Here is a 20,336-nt window from a genome sequence, read left to right as displayed (position 1 = left end):
ACATCACACTCAAAGCCCTTCTCTCCAGCCCAGTTGTGCTGCTACTCCAGAACCAAGACTTTCTTTCACAAGTTTGGCCAGCAGCACCCAAAGTCCAAGTCTACCGATCCCACTGCCGATGACGTCCAGGTTGTCTGGAACTTTACTGGCAACCAAACCTAAAGACATGGAAGCAAAATATTGAAACAGAAAAGGCGCAACAACAAGAAATAAAATGATCCCTGGAGCAAGTCACAAGATGTTTAACATCTGTTTTTGTCAATCAGTGGTCATAATGTTCTGCCAGATCAGTGTACTTGATTATTGGTTACATAAACACAAGTTTTTAAGTTGGTTATTAATTTAAAAAGTTATGTTGTTCTAGCTAGTACTTCTATGTAAGTTATTTATAAGTTATCTTTCCTAATTACCATAATTAACAAGTTTTAAAGACAGAAAATTTTAATAAATTATGTTTAGCAGGTAGGACAGGGGAAAAATTTGGTTAACAATCCAATTTCAATAAGTTACCTCAACTTGGATTTAATTTTAAATCAATTAATGCAGAAATTAGATTTTAAATAACACACAAAAATGAGTTGATAAAATTGCCAACATTATTGTGTCTACACAACCTATCAAAGTGATGTTTGTAACCAAAAATGTTACAAGTACATTTGAATTTTTATCTTGCAGCCATGCATTTAATTAGGAAGTACTTGAATTACTTTTTAAGAGTGTAGATGAGTCATGTCAAGTGTAAGTAGCACCAATTGCTCCGAACACAATTAATAGCCAACAGGTTACACTACAAATGCTTCAGAGTGATTTTTAACAGGTCAATTACATGATTTTTCCTACTTTACTAAATTACTATCATCCTCAAACTGTATCCGAAATAACCGTTGAGTGAAAGTGAACACAGTGCTGTGGCTGGTTTGTTTTGCTTCTGAGATTATCCATGCTCTCTGCAGGATTAGCCTTGTTTTGTCACCTCTCTCAGGATCCCTGCTCTGCTTTCCCCTCAGACACTCCTCCCCCCTCTCTGACCAACAATAACCTTTTACCCAGAGACATCCCATAGGACCAGAGCTGGGGCAGTTAGCGCCCGGCCGTCTGATTCGTGCTGCCTGGAGGACGTGGTGAGGTGGCAAATAGGACTGGGCCTGCATTGGCTCTGACCTGAAGCAGAGGGAGGAGACTTTGACAATGAATGTGCTGAGGACACATGTTTACAATGATGGGGGGAAAGGAAGAATGGAGCTGCACAGGATCACTGAACACTGTGAGTTTCTGAATGAAGTGAGCAAATGTAAGGGAGATTGTTTTAACTGTAGAAAAGCCACACAGAGGAGTTTGAGTGTCTGTGGTGTTTGTGCTGTGCATGTTTGTGTAGTTGTGTGTTGGTTTGAATGAACTTGACTGCAGTGGTGTGTGACATGTTTGTGTCAGGTGATCTTCTGTATGTCTTTAAATGTCTGGTTTTGTGTAAAATCAAGCTATTTTATGGTCATGTTGAGCAATTCCAGTTGTAGTTTTGAAAGAATGGATTACCGTTGGCATGCTGCAGGAAGAAGAGAGTCAAACAGCTGGAAATATGATCTGATTGGTTATTAAAATGTCTGTTACATAAGCTAAAACTGGAATGTTTCCTTTCCTGCTTTCTAGGGCCGGGCTTTTGTACTAACACCTGAACATGGCATCTTAAACATGCTTGATTAATGATGAATCTCTTGCAGATGGTGCCTCATTTGAACAGACTGACTTTCAAGGAAGCCAACAGAAGTGGCAGTAGGACACCAGAGAGACACAGTATCCTGCAGCGTTATAGGAGGAACATGAAAAACCTCATTTAAATGAGTTATCACATGAGCTGAAGCATTTTTTTTCTGACCTCACCATACTGTACCAATTACAAGCTCTCATTGTTCCCTGACAAGTTGAGACCAGGAAGAAGGTAATCTCAGGAAATTCACTTCTCAGGGATGACCAGTGCTCAGCTGCTGAAAGCTTCAGCTGAAGAGTCTGTTTTTGGCGCCCAGCCTTCACACACGATGGCGTCTACAGTGTCCGCCGTCCCCCGTGGTGTCTTCAGCCCCTCTCTGCCCCCTCCAGCCGTCTGGCCGCCTCTGGACTTTGCCATGGGTGCTCTGGCCTGCTGTGCAGCCTGCGTGTTCACCAATCCTCTGGAGGTCGTGAAGACCCGTCTGCAGCTTCAGGGGGAGCTTTGTGCTCGGGGGTCCTACCAGAGACACTACCGGGGGGTCCTGCAGGCCCTCTGGGTGGTGGGACGCACAGACGGGCTCCGGGGCCTGCAGAAGGGGCTCTCAGTGGGGCTGATCTACCAGGGGGTGATGAACGGCGTGAGGCTGGGCTCCTACTCCTACTGTGAAGCTCTGGGCATCACCTCGTTCCATGGGGGGAGTCTGCTGTCTGGGGCGGGGGCCGGCGCTCTGGGTGCCTTCATTGCTTCTCCTGCTTATCTGGTAAGTTGGTCCTTTTTATTGTATCCTATATAATGGTGGTTCACAGTGTTCCCAAAGGAAGGTTTATGGTGGGAACCTGTCAGCAGGAGTATTTTAATAATAAAATTAAAGCTGCAAGCAGCGTTGGACGGGTCCTCACATCCTTGCTGGTCGGCGAATCCGCGCACGTCCACCAGGTGGCGCTGCGACCGAGAATGCATGTCGGCCTATGGATGTGATCAGGACTGGACTCTGATCACACATGTAAAGTTTGAGGCAGATTGGAGCATGTTTAGGGCAGTTACACAGCAGTTGATGTTTCATGGCGAAGCATCAGAATTCACGAGGCCGCCATGGCCACGCCCTCAGACTTAAGGTGAGCATTTTGATAACTTTTGATCACCCATGCCTGGAGTACATCCTGGCTGAATTTCATATCTGTCGGTGTTACCCTGTTTGAGTTGATAGCTTTTCAAAATGTCAAAAAATGACCCAAAATTTAAGGTTGGTGTAAAATTCTAGAAAGAAGAAGAAGATTAAAGAAAGAAAATACATAAAAAAGAAGCAATTAAATAAATGGGAAAAAGTTAAGACAATTAAACTTTTATAAAGTATGGGGGGGAAAAAAGATGTAAGAAATTAAAGAATTGTATTTAATAAAGAAACAGGAAATTTGTAAAAAAGTGTTGTAGTCTTTTGCAGTTAATTGATGGATAGGCGTAGTGAGAGACAGCCAGACAATGGGGTAGAAATAAGAATGAGAACAATTCATACAGCACGGGGTTGCGAGCAGGAATCGAACCAGGGCCTCAGCGTTGAGGACCTACTACATGCGTCAGTGGCTTAACCCGCAGAGCTATATGATCACACATGTTGCATGTCAGCAAAGGTGTACCAACCCAATAGAAGTCCAGGGGAAGGGTTAGGGTTGGAGAGGTAGGTCCTGACAGTTGTAATGTATCATAAAAAATTGATATATAAATTAAAATTTTTTCATAATTTAATATTAAGCCACTCAACCCAAAAAATTTATAAAATAAAGTTGGGGTTTTCCCTTCAGCATTGTGGTTGCACGTCTCCGTTAGAGGATATTGTGGTTGCACGTCTCCGATAGAGGATATTTAGACCCACAATGCTGAAGGGAAAACCGTGGATTAATTTCTCGGATTATTCTGTTGCTTAGTATTAATATTAAAAATATTTATGTGTCATATTAAATTTACCTTATTTTTCATTAATGCTGTAAGGACCTTGCTCTGTAACCCTAACTCTATCCCTAGACTTTCTATTGGATTTATACACGTTTACAAGGCAAAAACATATGTGCTCATGTAGCTCTACGGGTTACGCCTCTGACGTATGTACTTGGTCCCCGCCGCTGTGGCCCGGGTTCGACTCCCGCTTGTACACCCCATGCTGTATGCGCTGGCCTACCTCTTATTTCTAACCCCGTTGTCTGGCTGTCTCTCACTACGCCTATCCAAACAAAAAGTGAAAGAGACTACTACACTTATTTAAATAGTTAAATGTTTATTTACAAATAAACACCTTAAAGACAATAACACTTTTACTAGGAATTAAACACAATTTACTATGAAAACTTTAAATATACAATTACACATTAAAATCTACTACAAGTTCTTAAAATTACAAACTACAACAGTTTATCTAAACATTTAATATTGAAAATAATATTTTAACTCATCACATCCAATAATACTTTTGACTCAACAATTACACATTAAAAAGACAGAACATTTGGACATCTAATCTAATATTATAAAATCATACAGAATGACAAAAGACCAAGACTACACTTTTAAGATGAATCTAAATACAGACAAAAAATTTGAAAAACACCAGTGACACTTTTGAATATCTAATTACACAGAAGACACAATAACAAAATCCAAAAAAACAAATAAATTTACATATCTTAAAACGTTTTCTATTCTGAAACAAAAACATCTGGTTGTTTCTTCAAACAGTTCCTCTTTCAATGTTCTGGGTTGCACTATGAATTGATTTACTAATAACTCTTTTCTCAAAACTGCTTCCCTCATAAAGTCTACTAATAGTTGAAATCATTGATCAAACTAATGTTACCTTCTGATCACCATTAACTATACTTTTCAGTGAATACAATCAAAGTTTCTGGACCATTTCTAAATAGCACACAGGTGAACATCTCACCAAAACTCAAATGGATACTCTAAATGTGAAATCAAGACTCATGTTCACAACTTTTAAGGCTTCGATTAAACAGAAATTTCTAACTAACAGAGAAGTACTAAGACACTTTGCACATTTCAGTCCTCACACTATCTGACATTTCAAACTAACAGACAACTACACATGGACATAGAAGACATGAGTCCTTGGACTATCTCAAGGTTCTAGTTTACAGACAGCTACTGTGAAACTTTGAAAATTTCAGCCCTCACACTGTGTGAAAGCTCATCGCCTCAGGACTCAAGAGGTCTGTACACTTAGAACATCTTGGAAATCAGGGTTCAACCCTCCAGCACAAAGCCTAAAGTCCAACCTCCTCACAAAAACTGTCGAGTCCAAACTCAAGTTAAAAATTAAAGCTGCAAGCAGCATTGGACGGGTCATCCGTCTTTCTCTACAAAACTCCTTTATGTCCCCGAACTGTGGCCGTGAAAACAAAAAAAAAATTAAATAAAAGCTTTGCGCTCTTTGCGCTCTTTGCGCTCTTTGCGCTCTTTGCGCTCTTTGCGCTCTTTGCGCTCTTTGCGCTCTTTGCGCTCTTTGCGCTCTTTGCGCTCTTTGCGCTCTTTGCGCTCTTTGCGCTCTTTGCGCTCTTTGCGCTCTTTGCGCTCTTTGCGCTCTTTGCGCTCTTTGCGCTCTTTGCGCTCTTTGCGCTCTTTGCGCTCTTTGCGCTCTTTGCGCTCTTTGCGCTCTTTGCGCTCTTTGCGCTCTTTGCGCTCTTTGCGCTCTTTGCGCTCTTTGCGCTCTTTGCGCTCTTTGCGCTCTTTGCCTTTTCCAGCAACTTCTTGGTTTTGCAGGAACCACCCTTCAACTCCAATCCACTGACACTCCACACCACAGACCACAACCTTTCCACTCCACTATCATCCTCCGCAAGGTTCCCAGTGGGGATTCGAACCATGACCCTCCACATGACAGACACACAACCTATGTGTGAGCTATCTTTCACACAAGGTCCTTCATGGACTTTGTTGTAATGATGGTTGAAAGAGGTTGTCATACAGCCAAAGTATGTATATATTGTAAATAAAGCTGCTGTAACAATGTAAATTTCCCCTGGAGTGGGGAGAAATAAAGAACTTTATCTTATCTTTATCTTATCTTAAAAAGTGTCAAAAGAGCCCTGGGCTGGATTCGAACCAAAAACCTCCTGGATGAGAGGCAGATAACTTACCACTGCGCTATCCTTCCTACTGGGTGTAACTGTTAGTTTTCGTAAATGATGGTACACAAAACTATTAAGGAGGTGAAGATAATAAAGGTACTAAGGTGGATTTCAACCGGGGACCTTCAACATGCCAGGCAAAAAACTTACCTCTACACCACCTGTCCTACAAGATGCTGCTCTAACTTTGCTTAAATGATGCTAGCAATTAGTACTGGAGCATCCAAAGGACACATAAAAAGTGTGAGTGGGGATTTGAACCATGGACCTTCAACATGTGAGGCACAGAACTTACCTCTGCACCACATTTCCTACAAGGTGTTGTTGTAAATTGGCTTAAATGATGGCATCAATCAGTACTGGAGCAATCAAAGGACAAATAAAAGGTGTGAGTGGAGATTTGAATCATGTGAGGTACAGAACTTACATTGTAGGTTTGTTTCTGAGACTGAATACACCCAATCTCATCTGATCTGCAAAGCTAAGCAGGGTTGGGCCTGGTTAGTATTTGGATGGGAGACTACCTGGGAATACCAGCTGCTGTAAGCTTTTTACTTCTCCTCACAACCTGAACAAGACACTGCTGGTCATTCACTAGAGACAGCTATCAACTAAAACCTCTTGGTTTCTTTATTATACACTCTATGAGGTGGATAAGCTGCAGCTCATGCTGATTTATTGCTGGTTCTGGTTGGAGCCAAAGAACAAAGGCGTCACCTGTTGGAGCAGCTGATGTCCTGCAGCCTCTTCACCACAGAAAGCCTCTGACAGCTTCAATTCTTTACACTCTGACTGCAAGACACCAATCACATAGGAACATATACATGTGTGGAACAAAGAGCTGAGCTGACACTCAACATGTGTTTGACCATTTATTGATAAAGACATTCAAACATGTCTAGAGATAGAACACCAACGCACGGTGTAAGAAAGGTCAGAACAGACTTCACCTGCTCAGGAAACTGAGGTCCTTCGGGGTGCAGGGAGCAATTCTGAGGACCTTTTATGGTTGTGTGGTGGTATCAGCCATCCTGTATGGAGTGGTCTGCTGGAGCAGCAGCATCACGGCTGCAGACAGGAAGAGACTAAAGAAACTGGTTAAGAAAGCAAGCTCTGTCCTGGGCTGGTGTTAGACAGGAGGATGATGACAAAGCTGTTGTCTATCATGGAGGACATCTCCCACCCCCTGCAGGAAACAGGACCATCACCGGCAGCTCCTTCAGGGACAGACTGCTTCACCCACAATGTTTGAAGGAGGTCCTTCCTTCCTGCAGCAGTCAGACTGTGTTCAATCAAACCTGCTCCCAGTAGTTCAGATCACCCATGAAGTAACTGCAATAAAATGTAAATAAGTCAATATGTGCAATTTCACAAGATTTTTTTTTTTTACAAGCATTTCTATTTCTTCTCTAAGGAGAAAGCATCTATTTATATCTGTGCACTGAGTGCTGCTTTTCTTTTTACTTTTTTTCCTATCTGCTACTGCCACACTGAAAATTTCCCCACTGCAGAATCTACCTATCCATCCATCTATCTATGGTCCATCTACCTCCCTACCTATCTATCCATCCATCCATCCATCCATCCATCCATCCATCTCTCTCACAGGTGTGGGGGTTGATTCACCTGTTCTCAATCACCTTAATCCACGAAGGCCCGGTTCTTCATTCTTCCGCTCTCTGCCAGACCAGAGACTTTGAAACCAGAACCTTTCTCCTACAATTAGTCTGGTTTCCCCTTTTTGTTTTCACCTTGGTTTAGTTATCCTTTCTGTGTTGGTTTTAGTTTCATTCGTTAAATAAACTCCTTGTAATCTTTGACCTGTGTCTGCAGATGTCCTGTGACACCAATGATCCCATCTGATATTTAGCATGTTTTCAATTATTGGTCCCATTTCTTAAAAAAAAAAAAAAAAAAAAAAAAAAAAAAAAGCCCCCTGAAATCTGATCAGATAAATGAATGTGAAACTACTTTGGGTCTGCTGCAGCTGCCTCCCTCTGATCTTGTTCCTGCCCACAGCACAATCTGATCAGTGAAACACTGAAGGACAACTTCAGCATGTAAAACATAAATAAGCAAAGGCTGCAACTCGTGATTATTTTAATTTTAACTTAACTTTATGTGCTGTTCAAAAACTTTATTTTTTCTGCAAATGTGTAGTGATTCCAAATCTTGGTTATTGATCTCCTTGATTACAAAAAAAATCTGTATCGACCCGGAAAAAAAACAAACATGTCAGGCACCCTATGATGTTAACTGTTTGCCTGAATGTTTTTGTTTAAAATCCTCAGTAATAACCTTTGACTGGTTGCTCTTAACCCTGTAAAACTCACTGCTGCAAAAATACAACATCAGCTTATTTTTTAATTACTATTTTCTATTATATATATCTGAAATAAACCCTAATCTGGGGTCTGACAGCAGCGTGAGGTCAAAGAAGCTGCCATCAGCTGCTGCACTTCTGTCCGTCCAGCAGATGGAGCCATGGAGCTGCAGTGAAGTGAAGAGCAGCACAAGGCAACCACCACTTCCATCCACTGACGCATTCAATTTGACTGACGCTAATGTTTTATTGACTTCCAACCACTAAACCAATAAAAGCTGCAAGCAGCGTTGGACGGGTCCTCGCATCCGAGCGGCCCGACTGGCCCACGCATATCCACCAGGAGGCGCTGCAACTGAGAGAGTAAAGTTTCAGGCAGATTGGAGCATGTACAGGCTACTTACACAGCACTTCCTGTTTCATGGCGAGAAATCCAAAATGGCCGCCAAGTGGTGCAAAGATGTGATTAGGGCCGGACTCTGATCATACATGTAAAATTTCAGGCAGATTGGAGCATGTACAGGCTGGTTACACAGCACTTCCTGTTTCATGGCGAGAAATCCAAAATGGCCGCCAAGTGGCACAAAGATGTGATTAGGGCCGGACTCTGATCATGCATGTAAAATTTCAGGCAGATTGGGGCATGTACAGGCTGGTTACACAGCACTTCCTGTTTCATGGCGAGAAATCCAAAATGGCCGCCAAGTGGCACAAAGATGTGATTAGGGCCGGACTCTGATCATGCATGTAAAATTTCAGGCAGATTGGAGCATGTACAGGCTGGTTACACAGCACTTCCTGTTTCATGGCGAGAAATCCAAAATGGCCGCCAAGTGGCACAAAGATGTGATTAGGGCCGGACTCTGATCATGCATGTAAAATTTCAGGCAGATTGGAGCATGTACAGTCTGGTTACACAGCACTTCCTGTTTAATGGCGAGAAATTCAAAATGGCCGCCATGTGGCGCTATGACTGTCAGTATATCGACCTATGGACGTGATTAGGGCTGGACTCTGATCACACATGTAAAGTTTGAGGCAGATTGGAGCATGTACAGGCTAGTTAGACAGCACTTCCTGTTTCATGGCGAGACATCCAAAATGGCCGCATTCTGCTGGTCACCATGGCCACGCCCTCAGACTGTTGCAGAGCATTTTGATAACCTTTGATCAACCATTACTGGTGTCCATCCTGACCAAATTTGAGCTCTCTCGTGGTTACGCTGTTTGAGTTAATAGCTTTTGAAAATGTCCAAAAATGACAAAATTGTCCAAAATATGAATCATATTTCAAAATGGCCGCATTCCGTGGCTCGCCATTTCCACGCCCTCAGACTTTTGCGGAGCGTTTTGATAACTTTTGATCAACCATGACGGGAGTACATCCTGGCCAAGTTTGAGCTCTGTCGGGGTTAAGCTGTTTGAGTTTATAGCTTTTGGAAATGTCCAAAAATGACAAAATTGTCCAAAATATGAATCATATTTCAAAATGGCCGCATTCCTGTTGCATTATGGGTAATGATGCAAGAAGCTTTTTTGTGCGTCTTGATGAGTTACATATGTGTACCGAATTTCAGAAGTCTAGGTCAAACACTGTCCGGGGGCTGAATTTTCTTAATTTTCTAGGGGGCGCTATTGAGCCATTTTGGCACGCACGCGTGCCATTTCCCTAAAATATCAAATTTTTCGCCGGTTCTGATGTGTGTGGCGATTTTCATGCGTTTTCGTGTATGTTTAGGGCGTCAAAAAGGCCGATTTCCCGGCGGACGAAGAAAAATAATAATAATAATAATTCTTAGGGTTTCAATAGGTTCCTCGCACCACTTCGTGGTGCTCGGACCCTAAATATGGAGCTCCATAGATTTTAATTGCTTTAATGGTGTGCCACCTTTGAACACTTCTGAGGTGATTTGGCTTTTAGGGTTTTGCCTCCAATTAGAGTCCAAACTTGCTGAACTTGGTTCTTTAACTTTTTTTTGCATGTGACCCCTCATCACATCATGTTTGTCTGGGAGTTCATTTGAAGATCAAATTTTACCTTTCAGAATATTCTTGTATGCTTTCTAAGAATTAAAACTATACAGTAGGAATATTTTTTTTAAAAACTTGAATGTTACATAAAAGGAGGATGAGTAAATAGTGTTAGATTCTTTTTTCCAAATATTCAAAATTTTAAATTGCTCTTTTTGAGAATAGTGCACTCAGGGTATATACAGGAACTCCTCAAAACAGACCATTGGATAGATGCTTTATAGTCCTGATGTGGAAAATGTAACTCTATTAAGTTGGACTTGTTCACGCAGATGTGCACAGAACACCAGCAGACAGAAGACACTGCTCTGTCAACATATTTAAAAATACTCATAGTTGAAATTGAAAGAATTTAAAGCTAATAAATAATAGATGTGCAGCCTGAGGCTTCTATCAGTTCATGCATATCATTAAACACCAGTTGCCTGTTATGCTCCCGTTCTTTGTGAATATTTAAAGTAAGTCCTGTAAATGTTGTACAAGATGTTTACCATGATGTCGGCATCTGCTACACACTGTCTTGCGTGCGTTTGAGTCCATTAGGTGAAAAACTGAACCCAACAGGAACTTGAAACCTTAAGATCAGGTTTCACTCAATGTTACACACACCGAGAAGCAAACAAGTTGAAGAACAGCTGACATGAGCGAAAAGAACCGAGTGCCGATATAGAAAGACAATACAGGTTATTGTCCTGTCAGGCAAACATGAGATATATAATCCAGAAGGTTTTAGTTGAACACATTTTTATATTGACAGATTAAATAGTCTAAACTGATCGTGTCAAAGAACATTGTCATCTGTTAACAGAAACCTGTTTCTAATATACCATTTTCCCTTCAGCTGTGATCTGTAGCAAGAAAACATAGATTATATATAACATTATGAATATTTTATTGTCTAATTACGTGCTTCAAAGCTTGTACAACAATGTAAAGCAAAAGTTTATCTTTTTCACTTATTCTAGTCTTCAAATAAAACTCTGGTAGTCGGGCCTCTTCTCTATACTAACCATAAAGACATCCTTATTTTCCAATGTGAGCAACTGGGGACACAATCTGGAGCCCATTTTCTGTGTAAAATCTATTTTAAAGAAGAAAGAATGAGGATTCAGGAGTCTTTCTGACAAATAAAGCAGATATGTTTCAAAGTTCTGGCCTTTTGAATATGAAATTCCCGCTTTTTGTTTTCTAGCGAGGATCAGTAGAGTAATAGTTACACAAAGAGGAAATTTTATGTTGCAAACGCTAATTTTGTAAGTCCTGTTTTTGTGCACTGGTGCTGCAGTAGCAATCAGTGCTTTTAGGAACAGTTAACAGTAACTTTTTCTATGGACATGTGGAGAAGGGAATATTGTTTGAAAACAGACTTAACAAAATGTGAGCCGATCCTTGTACTTATTTTGAGCCACTAATAGAGAAGATGTAAAAAGGAGTGATAAGGGAAGAAAGATGAAAAAACAGCAATTCAAATAAGTGATATGTAATAGAATTAGGATTGGATATATAGTAAAGATGAATATGTTAAAGAAACAAAAGTGGGAATACAAAATGTGAACTTGACATTGTGAATCATCTGCATTCGGCCTAAGCAGCAACAACAAGAGACCTCAGGTCAGTTTTAAAAGGCGTCTCAAATGTCTTTGATCTATTTTTGTCCGGTACGAGGGTTTGTGAAGCAAAGTCACACTGCATTGGTGTGTTTGATAAAGTCAGGTCAGTCATCTTTTCATCCTCCATCCCCATGTCCTTCCACATCCAGGTCTCACTCTGCTTTTCATAATAGAGATACATGTAATTTGCTCTGAAACCAGGCGAGCCTTTAATCTCTCATAATGTTTGTTTTCTTAACACATGTTTTCACATCAACACCAGCCTCACATATCGCCTTCTCTTGATTTATTGCACCTTTTTTATGAATGTCCTCTGCATATGTCGCTTTATATGACTGGAGTAGTGTTGTTGTTGTTTTTCTGCCTCGGCTATCAGTCAATACGTTTTAAACCATCCAACCTTTTGCACCGTCATGGAAAGACAATATTGTTTGACATACTTGTATATATCCGGGTCACTAAATATACTCTGCACGTTGCTGCAACCCAACCCACTGCTGCCAAAAATATACAGTATCTCGTGGCTGCTTACAGCACTGCTGGCAGTGAATGAAAGAAGGAGGCGTGAAGGTTAGGTTATTGACTCTTTATATTCAGTAAGATCAAGTAGGACATAAAGAGGCCTTTTTTTTGTTAAATCTTCATTAAAACAGATAATGTAGTATGATTTGACATGCAGAAAGTATAAAATACCTTCCTGGTTTTGTGCAAGGTGTGACTGGAGTTGCAACTTTTAAAGGTTTGGTGCAAATAAACCACTGAGGAGTTTGTTTGACCAGTTCCTGGCAGGTTATGCAACTCACACCTGGTGAACATTAGCAGAGTTACCTGTAATCCTTACATAACTCATCCTGGCATCAGGCATTATCCACTTAAGTCTAAAAGTCTGGTTTTGTTCGTACTTTGAATTAGTACGATCTTATAAAAAAACAAACCTGGCTGTACATTAAGATTTGTGTGCTGTGTTTGTTCTCTAGGTGAAGACTCATCTGCAGGCTCAGACTGTGGAGGCGATAGCAGTCGGTCACCAGCATAACCATCTGGTAAGACAGAGATGTTCAACATAAGACACATAAATAATGATTTACACATTTTAATAGCATGCTTTCAAATGCTTTACATGAGTAAATGTAGCCACGTACCAACTTTATCCATCCGCTCATACTGCTGAGCAGACCCTGTAAGTGTTATATTTTTATATAACATTGATTTGTGATTGCCGATTTGTCAAAGTAGCATTTTACAGTAGGTCTATGTAGTGCAAACTGTGTATTGTAATATCTGATAGTTTGAGTGTATCAATAATAGTGAATCCTATTTTATGAAGTCTTCATTTTATTGTAAAATTTGAAGGTTCTTACACTCTCATAGACAAAGACAGTGGCCTTCAGGTATTATTAAAACAAATTCCTAGAAATACGTTGTTGTCGTTGGAATTTAAAATGTTCATCATGCATTCATTCATTCAGTCATTATTTCAAACGTTGCTTATACTGGAGGGAGATTGTTGCAGAGTGACCCACTACTTCAATGACACTGAGTGCAAAAGCAAAGAGAAAATGAAGAAAATTGAACAACAAAGACATGCTAACAGCAAAAGCTATTATTACAGTTTGTTCAATAGAAACATTAAAACTTCTTCTTCTGGGAAAAATAGTGTAAATCAGTACTGATTTTTGTTCATTATATTAGCAGTGTTTTCTGTGATGCAGCCTTATTAGACATCATATCAGGACTGTGTGGGCTTTTATAAAGCAACTTGACTGACAGCTCCGTCAATTCAATTCAATTCAATTCAATTCAATTCAATTCAATTTTATTTATATAGCGCCAATTACAGTCAAATTGTCTCGAGACGCTTTACAGAACCCATATGCCTGACCCCTAGAGCAAGCCAAAAGGTGACAGTGGCAAGGAAAACACCCTTTTAACAGGGAAAAAAACCTCGAGCAGAACCCGGCTCTAATGGGGGGGGACCCATCTGCCTGCTGGCCGGGCGGGTTGAGAGGGACAGAAGAGGTAGAGAGGTAGAGATAGAGGGGTAGAGGTAGAGATAGAGGGATACAGATAGAGGAGTAGAGATAGAGAGGTGGGGGGGTGGGACACAAGGACCATAAAACACAGCCACACATCTGAAGCATCCAGCATCCAGCTCTGGGACCAGGGACACTCGGAGAAAGGACACAGAAAGAAACAGAGTGAATGTAATGCAATAATGGTATATATAGTAAATACATAGGTAGATAGAGAAGGGCTCAGTGCATCCAGAGAGGTTCCCCAGCAGCCTAGGCCTATAGCAGCATAACTAGGGGCAAACTAAAGGGACGTCAAGAGGGGAAGTCAGTTGTGCAAATGAAAACACCAGCTCACCCCGTCAGGGTCACCCAGTCAGCCCTAACTATAAGCTTTGTCAAAAAGGAAGGTTTTAAGCCTGGTCTTAAAATTAGAGAGGGTGTCTGCCTCCCGAACCCAAACTGGGAGCTGGTTCCACAGGAGAGGCGCCTGATAACTGAAGGCTCTGCCTCCCATTCTACTTTTAGAGATTCTAGGAACAACAAGTAAGCCTGCAGTCTGAGAGCGAAGAGTTCTGCTAGGATAATATGGTACTATCAGATCTTTAAGATATGAATGCTTATCTTAGATTTGTTGCACTAAGTGTTACTGCAGCACATTTTACTCTGTTATCAGTTTGAACAGTACAGAGTTTGGACTCACCGTGTTGTTTACAGCACTGCTACACCCAGTTTACACCTGAGCAGAATTCTATCAGCCAGTGACTGAAAATGCCAGTGTGAGTGCACATTGTTTCAAATTAGCAAAGAAACTATACAAGTATTTCTGCCAAACAAATGTTTAGGAGTTACATGTGATATTACTCCCTGGAATGTAGTGTAATGGTGTAAAGTTCCATAATATGCAAATACCTATTTGATACTTTACTTGACTAAATTTGACTAAATGTTAATGTTACCTTGCACTACTGATGGAAACTGTGTTTTGGTGCTTAAACTTTGCACTGACACCACCCGTGCAGCGAATAATGTAAGAACTGAAGTCATGCCAGCTAGAAATATTTAGTTGGTCACACAGGTTGTCACATTTACAGAACTGGAAGGGCAACTGGAGAGCACAGTCCTCTGCCAATGCCAAAACCAGTGCCAGCACTAATACCAGCGCCCTGTCTTTCAAGTTTAAAGAAAGAGATCGAGATCTTCCCCGAAATTTAACAGGTTCTGCCTTTGGTCATGCACCACTTCTCCACCAAGTTTCATGATATTCAACCAGGTAATATTTACATAATTTCTCCCTCTGGGCTCTCACTTTAATAAAGGAATTAGACATTTTTAGAGGTGGATAAATACAAAGACAGAAATTTCCAACTGACTGTGAGACCTCGTGGCACACTGGCATTAATTTACCAGCATTAAACTTCTATTTTAATCACACAGCTTTGTACTGGTCTGACTGAATGTTATTTCAATGAAAAAGCTACTTAGAGACACCAGAAAATGCCTCTATTGCTATAAACTACCACCACATTATATGAAAACATACACTGTAGTATTATAAAGTGCTGTGATGTGCTGCCTCCATCCATCAGTGATCAGTGTTTTCTTCCATCTCAGGGAGTGTCTGATGCCTTTGCTACCATCTATAGAAGAGATGGTTTAATTGGTCTGTGGAGGGGTGTGAACGGGGCCGTGCCTCGAGTCATGGTGGGATCAGCTGCTCAACTGGCAACCTTCACCTCGGCCAAGGACTGGGTGTCACATTCCCAGGTAGACGTCATGAACGTCAAACATTTTTACAGCAACAGTTGCCATCAGCTGTGAGTCGACATAGCATCGCTTTTCTTTCTTTCTGGCAGTGGTTCAGTCCAAACAACTGGCTCACGGCGTTGATAGCCGCTGCCATCAGTGGAGTTGCTGTTGCCATCACCATGACGCCGTTTGACGTCATTAGTACAAGACTCTACAACCAGCCAGTGGATGAGTTTCGCAGGGTGAATTTAAATGATCTCTCAGTTGAATGATTCTATCTCGACACACACTAAAATGTAAAGACTGAAGTTTTCTCTCTTTGCTCTTTAGGGCCGGCTGTACCATGGATTTTCAGACTGTATGCTGAAGGTGTGCCAAACCGAGGGCCTGCTAGGGCTGTATAAAGGCATGGGCCCTGTGTTTGTGCGCCTGGCCCCACACACAGTGCTCAGCATGCTGTTCTGGGATCTGATGAGGCAGCAAGCAGCGAAGCACAACCAGAGCCAAGGAAGGAGCTGAAACACCTCAACACCTGCACACTGTAGGCCTGACAGCTACACCTGTTGAAGTCCCCCACTGAATAATTAAACACTGAATTCATAGCAAATATGTGATGTTTTTGGAAATTCACTTATTCACTTCCTTGTGAATTAGAGAGAGTTGGATGAGAGGATTGATACTACTTTCATATATGTATCATGCAGGTATTAGCAAGTGGAATCAGAGGGAAACAGCTGTCCTGGCTCTGTTTAAATGTAAAATGTTTCATCTACCAACCTCTCGGAACCTCAATAATTTAACTCTGTGTCTTTTTTACTACACCCAGGTTACGCACAGTACATGTAGTTATAAGCTGGATTAGTTTCTCTGCTTAGAGCCAAGAATCACTGCACACTTGTTCACCACTTGTTAAATGGTGAAATGTTGTCTTTACTTTTTTCTTTTTTTTTTTACAGTTTCTAAAAAGGGTGCTATAACATGTTGATCTGCAAGCTTTAGAGCTGCTGGCAGCTGTTTCCTTCTGTGTCCAGTCTTTGTGTTGCCAGTTGAGGAGTCATAATCACCCTTCAGACACGAGTGCCATGTCCAACATCTCATAAAACTCTCTGCCAGCAGAGAAAACAAGCAAAAAGTAAAACTGTTGCTTTAACTGAGACTTGTTTTGTTACAGAAAACACTAAAATGGATGAAAGTGGAGGTACTTAATGAAGATGAACACATGTTGCACTTACTGTAAGACATAGAAGTTTCTATCAAATGTCTGAGACGTGAAGTTGTTAAAGGACTATCAGGTTTTACATGTGAATAGCTTAAACAGTGAATTTATAAGCAATCTTGTGGGCTTTCATTTTGTCAGCTTGCAGCAGATCTGACAGGAGACGCTCATTAATGAAGTGCTGACTACTTGAGGAACAAGTCTGGATTATTAACACTCCGTATTCCATGTTTGTAATCCAGCATAGCTGCTGTCTTTGTTTAATGCATCATTCTAGTTGCCTTGCGTGTTATATGTAAAGAAAAAAAATCTGATTTTTTTTTTTTTTTACTGACATACGAACTCCCGGTACTTAAAGCCAAGAATGTCGTTTGATTCGAGGGTTTTATTTACAGAAATTCAACCTCTGAAGGCCTTTGAACAGCAGTAAATTACAACAATAAAGATATTTTTTATAAAATGTGTTGAATTTGGTTTTTATATCATCTTGGGAACATGCTTAGATAGTTTAAGAGCTGCTGCAGCCAGTGTGTGAATTCATTTTGATCTAGTTAAAGGTGCCTGATTGCATTAAAAACCGAATTATCTTTCAGAGAGGACTTTTAGCCTCTTTCTTCAGAAAATGATTAGACTGACGACCCCAATCAAATCACATTTAACCTTTGGAAGCATACAGCTCACTCAGAACTGATCAGAAGGAAGAAGTAAAAGAAATCTTTACCAAAGGTTTGGCTCAGAGGAATTCAGCATGAATGATTCAGATTAAGAAGTAGGATGAGTGAGAGATCATAGCAGCTTTTTAAAGTGTCCTCTTGGAGACATTTCAAGATGTTTCTCCCATTCTCATGGATCCTGGGAACTTCTGAATGGAATTTAAACCCAGTGGACTGCCTACTTCGAGGTCAGTTTCATTGCCGTGACACTATTTTTTTTTTTTTTTTTTTTTAGAAGTTTCTCTATATACTTATTTTTTGCTGTGATCTTTTAAATTAGATCACTTTTTTATAGAAGTTTCTCTACATGCTTATTTTTGCTGTGATATTTTAAAGGTCTTGTAGGAGCGTGTGGAATATCGGTGCTGTGCAATCTGATGAGAGCGTACAACTTCATTCAGACATGCACGTGAGTTTATTCTGGGAAGAAGTGGAGAATGAGAAGGCGTGCTGAATTTTAGGAGCAGCGGGGTTGTTCTCTAATGTTCTAATTCTGCACACAGTGATTCCGAGACAGATAATGGAGATGCACATGAGTCACCCTCAGTGGTAGGAAGATTTAGAGCAGCTCTCCAGTTCTGGTCCCAGACTGTCCTCCTGTCTCTGGTGGGCTCCAGGGTTTCCTCTCTGATTGTGCTGGAGTTTTCTCTCAGAGCTGTTGCTGCCTGGGCATCAGCAGGACTGGTGAGTTCTTTAATTGGATCAATCTTAGGGTGTTTTGTTCTTGAGTTCATACATCTTTGTGATACTGAACCGACACAACCATGCTTCTATATCTAGGATGCCAGTGGAAGAGGTGTGGACCTGCTCCTCATCCAGTGCCAGTTTTCCCTGGGCTGCAGCCTCACTTGTACTCTGGACTTCCTCCATCAGGGGGCTCCACACAGCTCCCTCAGCCTGTTTCTGGCAGCTGCTCTCAGCTGGGCACTGGCAAACTACAGCCACAGTCTCTGGAACCATGTGGCCAGACTCTACCGGCTGCATAGCAGGGAGCGTTACTGTGGGGAAGTGCATCACCCTCCTGACCTCTGGACACACCATACTGGCTTCATTGCAAAGAGTGGTTCTTATGGCTTTCGCTGTAGCAGCCGTGGCCTCCACCGCTACAGTTTATGACCACTTTCTGTCCCAGAAGGATGCTCTGAAGTTCTGGACTCCGCTGACGCTCTGCTACACTATGTTGGTGGTCTACATTCAAGGTGATGGTCAGAGCAGCTGTATTGGGAATGAAAATGGTTGTTCAGCCATGCTCAGTGATAAATAACAAAAGAGACAGGTCAGGTCGCAGCAGACAACATAATGAAAGACCTGCTTCTACAGCAGTGGTTACACATGAACCAAGAAGTATTTCAGGAGAAACTAAGATGAAAACAATACTGATAAATAGTATAGTCCCTTTAAAAAAATAAATGCAGAACATATAAAATAAACAATGATGATAAATACACAACCCAGATCTTCAAAAAGGAGCAGACACTTTACTTCTTGGCATCACTCTGAAACCTTTTTTTTCTATTCTTCACAGAGGAACAGCATCGACAGACTGGTTCTGAGGCCCTCCTGCACACTGTAGTGGTGCGACTGGGAGCTTTACTGGTACTCATGCTGACTGTGGGCACTTGGTCTGATGTTCTTCAGGTTCTCACCACTTTTGGGGGGGAAGCAGTCTGTCTGCTGCCCTCTCAGGATCTGCTGCAGGCTGTGCTAAAGGTCTGTGTGAATCATTTCTTTCGCCCTAAAGCTGCATTTACCAATATATTAATACGTGTTCCTTTGGTTTAGTTGCATTTTTACAGCATGAATACGTCTGTGTTCATTATAAAACATAGATTTGCTTGCGACTATGTGAAATGTGTAAATGATAGGTGACAGGAGATTTAATTATCACGTTTTATTTTCAGGAAGAAGAAGAAACCAGCTCGAGGAAACATCAAGTGTGCTTCAGTCCCAAAACAACCACAAGGAGAACATCATCAGATGACAGTTAATGATGCATCCAAACTCTACGTCAAACACCAGCGGCTACCTCAAATGCAAAGATGTGCTACTACTCAGTATTACCAAAAATTAGAGGGTTTTTGTTTCCACACTTTATTGAATAAACTGTCTCCTTGCTGTTACTGAGTCTTGTTTTAAACAGAAGGAAAGGATGAAGCTGTTTTGATGGTTCACAAGAGCTGCTTGATTATTAATCTGTATTCAGGATGATGTTTTTTCTCTAGAAATACAGCACAAGTCAGCTGACTCATCTACAAGTCAAGGTATTAGAAGAATTGAGTTCCCCTGAAAGTATTTGTGAAGATTTGTGAAATTTTAGATGGATCTCTAAAAATCTGACAGCATGGTTTGTTTGTCACGCATTTATTTTTTCTGTCTTGATTTGCAGAGATTGTGCATAAAATTAAGCTGTTATTGGTGCAAGATTCACACATAGACTTCAAACTTCAGACTGTAATAAAGATACCAGCATACATGATGTTCTTGCCATTATCAGTGACGCATGATGGCACGGGATCATAACCTGAAATAATAACCATTTTAAAAATCATATTCTTGTTGCCAACCACCGTAAAACGAACAGGAAGAAACCTAGCCCTCCATGGTGAAGTCAAGGTGGTTGTTTTTAATCTGTTTTCTTAATTTTGTTTTTCTTATTGATGTAATTTCTCATTTATTGACCTTTTCAGTTAATAGCTAGCATTTTGAATATCCAGCTGTGGGTTTTGATGCCTTGTTTCTGCAACGGGTAGCAAGCTCCATACTTCATCCAGCATATAAATGCAGAAGTGGAGGAGACACTACCACCAAAATCTAATCATGGAGGACCCAACTTCATGAAGA

At 41.0% G+C, this 20,336-nt stretch overlaps 1 protein-coding gene and 1 pseudogene across 3 annotated transcripts; both read left to right on the top strand.

The window, feature by feature from the left end:
* Positions 1-1,125: 1,125 nt before the first annotated feature.
* slc25a34 (solute carrier family 25 member 34) lies at positions 1,126-17,374 on the top strand. Of its 3 annotated transcripts, none has more exons than XM_035952196.2 (7): positions 1,126-1,264; positions 1,719-1,791; positions 1,930-2,465; positions 12,783-12,848; positions 15,432-15,584; positions 15,674-15,808; positions 15,897-17,374. In XM_035952196.2, the coding sequence occupies exons 3-7, from the start codon at positions 1,965-1,967 to the stop codon at positions 16,083-16,085; spliced, it is 1,044 nt and encodes a 347-aa protein (XP_035808089.1). In that variant the 5' UTR covers positions 1,126-1,264; positions 1,719-1,791; positions 1,930-1,964; the 3' UTR covers positions 16,086-17,374. The 3 variants fall into 3 exon arrangements, with proteins under 3 accessions (XP_035808089.1, XP_023134679.1, XP_035808088.1); XM_023278911.3 differs by having other exon boundaries at positions 1,925-2,465; XM_035952195.2 differs by having other exon boundaries at positions 1,127-1,264; positions 1,719-2,465.
* A 274-nt stretch (positions 17,375-17,648) lies between these two features.
* LOC129348962 (transmembrane protein 82-like) lies at positions 17,649-20,254 on the top strand (annotated as a pseudogene).
* The last annotated feature ends 82 nt before the right edge of the window (positions 20,255-20,336 follow it).

The sequence above is a fragment of the Amphiprion ocellaris genome, chromosome 5 (assembly GCF_022539595.1).
Source record: "Amphiprion ocellaris isolate individual 3 ecotype Okinawa chromosome 5, ASM2253959v1, whole genome shotgun sequence".
Classification (NCBI taxonomy): Eukaryota; Metazoa; Chordata; class Actinopteri; family Pomacentridae; genus Amphiprion; species Amphiprion ocellaris.
The sequence above is the reverse complement of the archived record's forward strand: the minus strand, read 5'-3'. Positions and strand labels throughout refer to the sequence as shown.